The sequence below is a fragment of the Malus sylvestris genome, chromosome 4 (genome assembly GCF_916048215.2).
Source record: "Malus sylvestris chromosome 4, drMalSylv7.2, whole genome shotgun sequence".
Taxonomy (NCBI): Eukaryota; Viridiplantae; Streptophyta; class Magnoliopsida; order Rosales; family Rosaceae; genus Malus; species Malus sylvestris.
Genome location: NC_062263.1, coordinates 15703681 through 15715193, shown reverse-complemented (window position 1 = coordinate 15715193; position 11513 = coordinate 15703681). Strand labels below are relative to the sequence as shown.

At 38.7% G+C, this 11513-nt stretch overlaps 1 protein-coding gene across 1 annotated transcript; it reads right to left on the bottom strand.

Moving 5' to 3' along the window:
- Positions 1-3756: 3756 nt before the first annotated feature.
- On the bottom strand, positions 3757-9977 carry LOC126618475 (ABC transporter B family member 1-like). Its single transcript, XM_050286552.1, has 10 exons — positions 9341-9977; positions 9177-9231; positions 8900-9075; positions 8612-8812; positions 8230-8489; positions 7828-8144; positions 7472-7695; positions 6279-6652; positions 5445-6159; positions 3757-5226 (listed from the first exon to the last, which is right to left on the bottom strand). The coding sequence occupies exons 1-10, from the start codon at positions 9764-9766 to the stop codon at positions 3937-3939; spliced, it is 4038 nt and encodes a 1345-aa protein (XP_050142509.1). The 5' UTR covers positions 9767-9977; the 3' UTR covers positions 3757-3936.
- Between the last annotated feature and the right edge of the window lie 1536 nt (positions 9978-11513).

Below are 11513 nucleotides of genomic sequence, written 5' to 3'. Positions count from 1 at the left end.
GTAACCCAATAATACTTAGCAAATATTATTTTTACCTTCATTGGTAACAATTAAAAATATCGTTCGTAAACTATTATTTCAATTATTGGAATGGTATAAGGACTTAAAAAAATTAAAATATGAAAATGTATGATGAATGTACCTATAATGGTGTTTAATTGTTAAAAAAAAAATTATGACAATTTTTTTTTAATTTTCAAGTTGTTAAAAAACATGTAGACGGGTGAAAAAAGGGTAATGGTAAAAAAAAAGAAGATAAACGGGTTAAAAATGATAAATGGGTAAACGGGTATTAAACGGTTACGGTTAAATGGGTATGCGGTTATGGGTATGGTTAACCGTTTATAAACGGTTATGGGTATGGGTATAACCGTTTAGGCAATTACCCAACGGGTAAAAGGTTATGCGGATATGAGCATAAACGGTTATGGGTAAATTAACCGCGGTTACCTGCCCGCATAACCATTGCCCATCCCTAGTTGTGAGGTTGATAATGTCAACTGCATATCCAGTTGTTTTCTTTTTTCTTTCTTTTTTTTTTTTTTTTGTCCGGGAGATTCTTCCATACAACCCAAGAAACATCACTCCTCTCTTCCTAAACCACTCATTACTCATCGAGTGACGAGTGCTTTAGAAAGAAGGATATATATTAGGTTGAAATATTCCACATCGATTGTATCTCTAAAAAAAAAAGAGTTTAAATATCCTAACCAAACTCCAACTAACACCGAGGCCTTTTGTGATAAAACCCCACACTTGACAGATTGTGCATGCAGTAATTACCAAGTTGGACAATATATGTGTTGTTGGAGATCTTTCTTTCGTCTTCTCGTCTTTGTCTTAATCTCCCATCAGTAAGCGGATTTAACACTGAAGGCATCATTGGTGGGGTCTTTGGCCCGTCTCTCTAATAATTCTACATGGTATCATAGTCAGGGACGAACCCGTACTACCATGTGATGGGGCCCCGCGTGTAGGGTGAGTCCCCTTGGCTCTAGGTGGTTGTCAATGTGTGGATCTCCCACGCGCGATCCATTAATGGGTCCCACATGAGGGGCTGTGTTGAAATCAAAGTTCTAAAAGACTCTAGGCGCTAGTCAGGCGGTGGACCAAGGCCTAGCGCTTAGGCAGACTAGGTGAATTTAATTAAATGTATTATATTTCGTGTAAATAAGTGTGTGTCTATACTTCAAATATATATAATTTTATCATAGACTACAAAATAGAATGACATATACATTATAAAGTATTGGAACATAATGAAAAACATGGGGAACATGCATATAATGTGTGTTCATTTAAGTATTCAACAAGTCTCTTACAATTTATTGAAAAAAAATAAAATGCAAAATGAAAGTTCATTATTTTGTCTAAGTGAGTTGCAATCGAGGCGGATGCCTGGGCGGGTTTGGAAGGGCTAGACGGGTGCCTAGGTGGTCTTCTCATCAAAACTAGGCACCCTTTCTTAATTTTCAAACGCCTAGTCATTAATCGAGTTGGTGACTAACCGCCTAGCGTTTAGGCGGGGATTTTTAGAACAGTGGTTGAAATATCTCACATTAACCGTATTTCTAAGAAAATAAGAGTTTAAATATCATAATCTCACTCCAACTAACACCAAGGCCTTTTGTGATAAAATTTCACACTTGATGGATTGTGCAAGTGGTAATTACAAAGTTGTGGACAATATTGATTTTGTTGGCATTCCCGGCCCCCCGTGTCCGGGGCCAAGTCTCTCTCCCTTTTCCGACCAGCACCAACAGCAAATGATGACTCTTGGGTAAATTTTGTGGAAGTGTGACTGTATCCCATACAAGAAGCATGGCCTCATTATTCTACTAGCCCTATAGTCAAAGCAGACCCACCTTTTCTCCCTTTTGTGTATGTCCTTTAATTCTGAACTTCTTTTGAGTTACTTTCTAATTGACAGGAAACATTGCTGTATTCCAACCTGAGGAGGATAATCATTTATGCTTCTGGCATTCCTGTGTCTTCTATTTGTCTTTCACTTTTTCCATTTCTGTTTCAGACAAGGGATATGAAAAAGCAGTGTGTGCTGTTTCCACCATCCCAAAAGTGGAGGATATGAAAACAAAATTATTCATGGTAAATAAATAAAGCAAGTAGGCTTCAAGCATCTCCAACAATGCTAGCCATTATTTGGTTAAATTTGACTTCAAATTACTTTAGGTGATGTAATATCCAAACATCTTTTTTCTCCTCCGCACATCTCTCTTAATTTTTGTTGCCGATTTTCTTTAAATTTATTACTTCAAAATCCAAAAAAAAGAAAAAAAAAGACGTGTAGAAGGATCAAATGAGTGCGCGAAAAATAATTTTCTACTTTAATAATACTAGTTTAGTATCGCTCTCTAGTTTTAACAAACATTGAATATTTAAATGATTTCTTGAGATTGAATCATTCTCTCTTGACCAACTTAATCTGCTCATGCCTTGTTTAAGCCAAATATGACTTGAGATGAAATGTCTTTGTGAGTTTTTCCGGTCTCCGAAATGGTGGACTACTGTGGCGAAACCACTAGTTGGTTTCTTTAAAAAAAAAATAAAAAAAATCAAAGACGAAGGATTCACAAGATGGGGCATTACGACATCACCCTAGTGGTATCACTACTTCGTTGTGCTTCTCTAGTAACCGCACATTATCCTCTTATTGCCTTTTTAAGATGGAATTTTTTTTTTCTTCTCAGAATTGGTTTTTTCTCCTTTCGGTTTTTGGACGCATGGCACACTCCCTCCGGAGAAGGATACCTTGGAGAGGTCATAATGACATATTGAACTAATAATACGACGCCACTTATTTTAAATTTCTTAACTAATAATACAACGCCACTTGTTTTAAATATCTCAGATAGTGATCCATAATTTGTTTAGAACACTTCAACCTTAACGTCATCGATTCACGTAGGTTATTGTTCCATCTCTGACCAGTCATATCCCTATATATTTCCTTCAGACAAAGAGATTAGTTGGTGACCCACTCTCACACAAATAGTACCTACAAATCAAACACCAAAATCTTTCGAATTACCATGTCATTTTCTAATGCCATACATCCATCCGCTTTATCTCACAGGCTTTGTCCGCTACCAGCCACTAATTTGAAGTATTCATTCCCTCCACCTTTTGGGTCTCTGTCCATTTTTTCATCATTATTCAATCTCCCTCCGATTTCTCTGTCATTAAACTCATGCACATGGGCATCAAATAACTCACATAATTTTGTCCCCCACAAGCTCTATCACATACATATGTACTTGCCCTATCCAGATCAGGACTGGATAGGACTATTTCACATCGCCGTGGACGAATGACCCAATCATGTTCAAAGTTTGGACCGTGATGTGTAACTTATCAAAACCCTAACATGTCTTTTATCCCAGTCGCAGGTCTACATCCGAGGCCATTACACCCATTTGCCAACCAGTGTTGGACAGTGATGGAACACTTTATCCAAGTGCTCACCATTATTGTGAACTCCAATTGGATTCCAGGCACGATTCGTTTGACAATTAAGGCATGCACACATGTAGGTTTGTACGTCAAGTTGTCAACATGTTTCGAAAAGTAGGGTTAGCGAGAATTTGCCATGTAACTGGTTGTATATCGCACTTTGTTTATCTAACTATTATCTCGTACGTGACCTAGACTCGAGAGAATATACAACCGGGGGATAGATAAGAATCTCTTGCAGGGTTGGCATCGTGTTAATCGTCTCAATTTCTCTCAAGGTAAGTGTTTGTCAACTATTATTTTCATCAAAGATTCATAAAGATGGTAGAACATATATGGTAAAAATAGGGGGAAGAAGAAAGATAATACATATACTATACCAAAAACAGAAAAACAAAAACAGAAACAAAATATCAGAAGGGGTATGTGGGGATATACTCCTCTTTACGGGTATGAGACTTCACCTTACTTTCCTTCTCTTTCTTCCTCTTCTAGGGGTTTTATTGATGAACTTGAACCTGATGCAATTCCAACGGCTTGGGTGTGGGTGAATCTTTGTAGCTGTATCATGCGCGCGTAACACCCTTCCGGGTAATTTTTCAATAGATGGGAGTGGGATCCTTGCTCTGCCACCTTTCCATCATCAATCACTGCAATGACATGTGCATTTCTGATGGTCGATAGTCTGTGTGCAACCACAATTGTGGTTTTTCCCGAGCAAGCACGCTCTAGTGCCTCTTGAATAGATCTCTCTGATTCAGCATCAAGTGCACTTGTTGCCTCATCAAGAAGCATAACCTCTGCCTTCCTCAATAAAGCCCTAGCAATTGCAACTCTTTGTTTCTGTCCTCCAGATAACTGAACTCCCCGTTCCCCAACAAATGTTTTGTAACCCTCCGGCAATGCAGATATGAACTTGTGAGCGTTAGCCAGGTTTGCAGCTTCAATGATCTCAGCCTCAGTTGCTGACTCGTGTCCATAAGCAATATTTTCGTATATAGTTGTTGCAAAGAGGCATGGCTCCTGGGGAACCAAGGCAATGTGCCTTCTTAGGGACTTCAGATTATATTTTCGAATATCCTTCCCATCAATCAGAACTCGTCCTGATGTTGGGTCGTAGAATCGCTGTATCAGTGCAATGACTGAGCTCTTACCGCATCCACTAGGACCAACAAGGGCAAGAGTCTTGCCTGCTCGGGCACGAAGGGAGAGGTCACGGAAAATAGGGACATCAGGGCGAGTAGGGTAAGTGAAGTCTACATGCTTCAATTCAATTTCTCCACGCAGACGATCAGTGACTACAGTAGCATCTGGATCATCAGGTTCAATTTCAGTTTTGCGGTCAAGGAGTTCAAACACTGATCGCATGGCTCGACCACCATTGATAAAGTCAGGCGCCAGGGTTAATGTTTCTGCTGCACCATTTGCAGACACCATGAGGACCACGAAAACTCGAATTGTCTTTGAGAAGTCGGAGATTCCATGCTTCACTAGCCAAGAAGCATACCAAAGACCTAGAGCATAGGAAGCATAAAGTGCAAACTGAGCTATCCCAAATCCACTTCCAGCAATCTGGCCCTTCCAAAAGCACCGGCGTAGTGGAATCTGGAGGTTTCTGGAGAAAAGACCAACAATTTTTCCCTCTGAATTGAATGCAGCAACAGTCCTTACATTGGCTATGGCCTCCCCAGCTAGTTGGGTGGCCTTGGCATGTGCTGCTTCAAGGTCTCCCGAGAAACCCGTCATGAACAATTTCTGTTACAAATTCAACAAAAGAACCAGTAAATTGCATGACCGTGTCAATAGATAATCTATCAGGGAACAGAGTAAAACATGCCTCAATTTTCACTAGAGTAGATTGTGTATGTGTTTCCCCCAATTAAATGTCTAGTCTGAATGTGGTGGCGAGATTCAATTAGTTTCCAATGATTTCTAACGCATGTGCAACGAACTATTAAGAAAAGAAAAAATACCTGCAAAACTGTGGCTGCAACAACAAAAGGAAAGACTGCTATGAGGACAAGGGTAAGGCGCCATTGCAAAACAAATCCTGCAGTGCAAGCAACAAGCATGAGTGCTGTGTTCTGTACAATCACAGAAATCCTGTCTCCTATGGCTGATCTGACATTGTTAGCATCAAGAGCCAGCCTTGCTGAAATCCTGGCACTCTCATTTTCCTCCTGATCAAACCACGCCATTTCATTTTTCAAAACTGCTGTCAGCATTTTCTCCCTCACTCGTTTTGTGAGGTTTTCTCCCACAATATCCCAAAAGAAATGTTGTAATGAGTTGAAGATAAGTGCAGCTGATGAAAGCCCAATTAACAAGTAACAGTACTTATTAATTTGTTTGATCATGTAGGCATGGTCCGGGTTGTAGTAAACACTGAGGACAGCACTTAGAACATATGAAAAGAAAGCACTTAGAGAACCACAAACAACAGATCCAACTGAACCAAATAAAGCATAAACCCACTCAGGAGAGTTCATTTTAGCAAGGCGCCAGAAGGAACTAGCTTGCTCCTTGAACGGTAGTTTTTCAAGTCGGTAATTGGGATATGAGGCATCAAGGGAGAAGCTAAAATCAGAAGTAGAAAAGTCCGATAGCCGGCGTGAGTATGGTGATCGACCATATGAGGAATTTCTGGCAATTATAGGTGAGCTTACAGAGTTTCTGGCACTAGAAGGCCTGCAAAATGAAGAACCGTGATAAGCATATCTATTTGTCAAGCTTAAAACTATCCATTTACAATAGAGATAATTAAATGTTCAAGAAACAATAAAGAATCGACAATGTGTGGATCCTACCTTGCGCTACTCTTTCTCGCATTGTTGAGAGCAGTTTCGTGTGCCATCTCTTGCATCCGGATGAGCTTGGCATAGACACCGTTTTCTCCTTTCAAGAAAAGTTCATCATGGGTTCCAATTTCAGAAACACTTCCTTGTTGGAGTACAGCTACAAGGTCAGCTTTGCGAATGGTTGATAGGCGATGGGCAATGACAAGAGTTGTCCTTCCAATCATAAACCGGTCAAGGGCTTCTTGCACCAGCTTTTCCGACTCAGAGTCCAATGCACTCGTTGCCTCGTCTAATAGCAGGATTGCTGGGTTTTTCAACATTGCCCTTGCTATGGCTATTCTCTGCTTCTGTCCTCCAGACAATTGTAGTCCTCTCTCCCCTACCTGCCATTTTCAACTTATCATTAATTTGCGTATAATTTTACATCTAAGTTCAGTTTTTCCATTAATTCGATCATTCTTATTTAATCCCAGACATAATGTATAAAAAGAAATGAAAAATTTCAGCAGGCTTTAGCCACTTGTTATGTTCAAATTATTATCTGTTTAATCTTCAAAATCAAAATCATTAGGCTCATTACATAATTTAGTTTCTTTACACCCTTTATAATCTTTAATCACGGACAAATAAGTACCATGTTTTTTAGAGGACGGCATTCTAAACTACTCTAATCTATGGGGAGGGGGATTCGAACTTCGTTTTTCTTCATTTGTATTGTACTTACTATATTTAATCAGTCAATGTTTCACCATGGATATGCCAATCCTTACTGATTCCTGCACATGTATTGTTGACTGCACCATGTTACTTTCTACAATATGCAGACATGACCAAACGCTTCCCCACATTGACTTTTATTTAAAATTAATAAATTAAAAAAAAAAACCTAAAGATAAAGTTGGGTCTTGTTTGTTGACCAAATAAACCAATGCATCTTTTAATAATATAGTAGAAGCAATCAACTATATGCCATCAGATTTTGACCTGAATCTGGCTCCTTTCACTCCAGATCCAAACTTCAAATTTTAGATCAGTTTAGGCTCTCAAATTAAGAGATTTTAAGTGCTAAATGGGGTGGACGTTCTAAACAATGCTAATTGTTTCGGGTATCGGACAAGTATCTCAGAGGGGGTTCAGATTCGCCCTTGAACCTTGCTAATTTGTGAATTGATAATTACATCTTACTGTCTTAATTAGCTAACCTGAGTATCAAAACCGTCAGGAAGTTTGATAATAAATGAATGGGCATTGGCAACTCTGGCAGCTTCTTCGATCTCAACCTGGTCGGCATCAGGCCGCCCCAAAAGTATGTTTTCTTTAATGGTGGTAGCAAACAGAGCTGGTTCTTGACTCACAAGCCCAATTTGCTGCCTCAGCCACTTTAGTTTCAATGTCTTTATGTCATGTCCATCTAGCAGCACTTGTCCTGTTTCATATAACAATCGATTTGTAAACCAAAATACATGACCACTTTGAACTAGATGAACTCGGAAACAACATTAACTTGTGTTTGGATTTGGAACAAAGACATTGGAAGTGAAATGACTGGATTATTTACCTGAGGAAGGATCATAAAACCTCTCAATGAGGGAGACCACAGTGCTCTTACCAGAGCCACTGCTACCAACCAAAGCAATGGTCTTTCCAGCCGGAACATTCAGCGAGAAATTGTTGAGGATACGAACATCCTGCCTCGAAGGGTAGGAAAAATCTACATTTTTCAGCTCAACTAGTCCGGTAACAGACTCTAATTCCACTCCTGCTTCGCTATTGCGGTCCATGCCCGGTTTGTGATCAATAATTTTGAAAATCTTCGCAGCTGCAACTTTAGCCTTCACAAATGCGCCCATGCTTGGGACAGACTGTCCCAATCCTCTGTTGATCAAAGTGAATCATGAGCAAACGGTATCTTAACTAGTAAAATATTTTTACACTAATACGAACGCAACACAGCACTTACATTCCACCTAGCATGACAGCAAACATGGTAGCGATGGCAAGACCGCCGTTGGTGAAGTGGTGCCTAACAAGATAACCTCCATACCATAGAAGAAGTGCATAACAGCAGAAAACTACAAAGTAAGTCGCTCCGAGTCCCATTCCTTTAGCAAATCCACTTTTGTAACCAAGCTTCTGAGCCACCTTCAATGCCGAGGAGTATGCTTGTAGCGCTCTCGATTCCCCAACATACGACAAAACAACTCGAATTTGAGCTACAGTCTGCAATTTGGCTACAAATCAGCTAAACCCCATGTGCAGAAACTGCTCAAATTTTCCACAAATCAAGTAAAAATCGAAACTCGGAAATGGAGATGAGCTAATCGGAAGATACATTTTCTCACCTGTTCCACCGTGTGTCCTGCTTGTGAAAGAGCTTCTTGGCTCTTGCCTGAGATTTTGCCTAATGCGGTGGTATGAATGCCTCCGATCACCGCTATCAGCGGAACAACAGCAAGTGTGACAAGTGCTAATTGCCACACAGCAGTAAAACCCACCACGAATCCTGACACAAATGTTGCCATATAGTGAATGAAATTACCCAACTGCACAAAAAAAACCAATCCCAAATGAGAACCAAATTTAGCAACTTGAATTTTCAAGCCAAGTTTGGAGCATTCTGCTTGCTTCACCTTCTCACTAATGGCGTCCTGGACCATCACTGTATCGGTGTTGATTGCGAAAACGACGTCCGAAGTTCGAACCTCCGTGTCAAAGTACTGAATGTCCTGGCTCAGAGCGGCCTCAAGGTACTTGATCCTCATCTTGGTTGACTGCCGCTCTCCGGTCCACATCCAACAAGAAATCTCTGCAACCCAAATTTAGAAAAAAGTCCTCAGTCCTCGCATTAGAAAAAAACCCCGAAACGAAAACCCAAACTTTTAAAAAAGCCAACGGTTAAAAGCTCACCGGCCCATGAACCCGCCCATACGGCAGCTCCAACCACCAGAAAGTACAATGCGTACTGCAAAAAATTCACAATCCCAAAAAAGGTCAGTAAAAAAAATGGAGTTTTGATCCGATCACCACATTCATAACAACATACTAAGATTTAGTTTCGTTTCATACAGAACCTTCAAAACCTCGTGCATCATCTTATCCATGTCGTTTGCATTCGAGCCAAAAGAATTAACAAGATCGGCGAAGAACCGGAGAAAAATGGGGAGAGAGCAGCCATGCACGAGAGCTCCGACTGATCCAATTGCCATCAGAACGTAATCCAACCCATCAGCGAATCTGAAGAGTTCTTTGAACTGAACTGCGGGTAAAGAATCTGGCTTTTCGCCGCCGCCGGTGGAGTCCTTTCTGGGCTCGGAGCTCTCCATTCTCTCCGCCCCTTGGGGAGTTGATGTTGTTGCTGATGGGTTAGATGGGGTTGCTGGGTTTGCTGCTGGGTTGGTTTTAAAAGGATCGGCAGCATCCGGCAGCAGCTCAAGGCCTTGCATTTCGGACCATCTCCACTGCTCAATCGTCTTTATCCCCTCAGAATCTTGTGACATTTGCAAAAATTCCTAGCTTTATGAACAAGCCAAACTCTCTCTCCTCTCTCTTCTTTCTCTCTCTATCTCTCTTGTTATTATCTCAATCTACCTGGTGGTTTTTGGAGCTCGTTGTCTTTTGCTTCTTCTTGCTCTCCCCTGTCACTTTTTTTTTATTCAGGATTTATTCTTTTTAACGCCAAACTTTTGGGTGGTATTTTCTTCCACTCCCTCTCATCGTTTTGTTGTTTTCTGTGTTTTTCGTGTTCCTGTTTCCATTGGTGCCAAAATATACCTCTCGTGCTTTGGTGCGTCTTCGCTTATGCTTCTTACTCTGTAATTATTATTATTATTATTATTATTATTATTATTATTATTATTATTATTATTATTACTTGCATTTTAAAAATTTTATTCTGTATTTCAAATTTTTTATAATTAATAAGAAGATTATATTTATAAAGAGTGTAAAATAATATTTTTGTAATGCTAATAACGGTTTTCATATATATATATATATATATATATATATATATATATTGTGAAAAAATTAAAACATAAACCACACCACAAACAGTGACAGAGTGAAGGGAATTTTCTTCCCGATAAACGACACTGTGTGAAAAAGATGGGTTTTTTTTTACCGAAACAGATTCAAGTCACAACACCCAATATGTAAATTACAAAACCCCATGACTTGAATTTTTTTTGTCTATTTTAAATTATGATAACAGATGAGATATAATCGACTAAAGTAATTTGGACATCTATAGATGGTTCGGTTAGAATATATGATTAAGAATCAGATGAAGGTTAAAAAGTAAAGAAAGGACTAGGAAGACTTAGAAAGAGACTCTAAGAAAAAACTTTGGACAACTTGGATATAACGGAAGACATGACACAAAGCTAAGTACGGTGGTATTCTAAAATTCATATAACCAACCTCACTTAATATGAGAAGATTTTGTTGTTATTTTAAATTATGATAACAGTACCCATTTGGTCAAGACAATATTCCAACCCTTGTATACAAGTTCAAATTCATCTCTATGTAATTTAGATTAAATAATTAGAATCTCTTAAAAAAAAATTCAAACACTAGTGCAAAGGAGAAATTTTTTATTGTGATCGAAATACGAGTTGTACATCATATATTTTTATATAAGTGGTGAAATTTTTTATTTTTTAAGTTATTAACCTTTTAACACACATATCTCACTATTTGTATAATGACATATATTGTACCACCCCATATTCCCATTACACTAAAAACTCTCTTGGCACAAAAGAGGAAGTATAGTGCCTTTCTTTCCTTTTTCTGACTTTAGATAGATGTGACGATTGAGGCGTAGGCTAGGCAAATTGCAAAGAATTGTACTCGGCTCTTGTTGGACTCAAGCTTGAATTTTTGGCGCATTAGTGTAGTTTTAGAGACGAATAAATTAGTATAATTTAGAATATTAATTTTTTTTAATATAATAATATTTTTACATAGAGGTCCTCAACCGAAATGGTAGACCATAGCTCTGTTCAAATTTATAAACTTGCAAGAATTTTTTTTTTTTTTGAATTAATAATGTCATGTCATACTCATATAGCATCTTCAACTAAATAAATTAAACCTAGCCTTCTCAATAATTTATTAGTTTTAAGTTTATAATTTAAATTTATTGGTTAATTTAACTAAAATACCATTGATATTTTTAAATTTAGCTGTTCAATTTGAATTAATTATTGCAGTAGAGAAGCTGGGCTCTAAAAAAAGGGC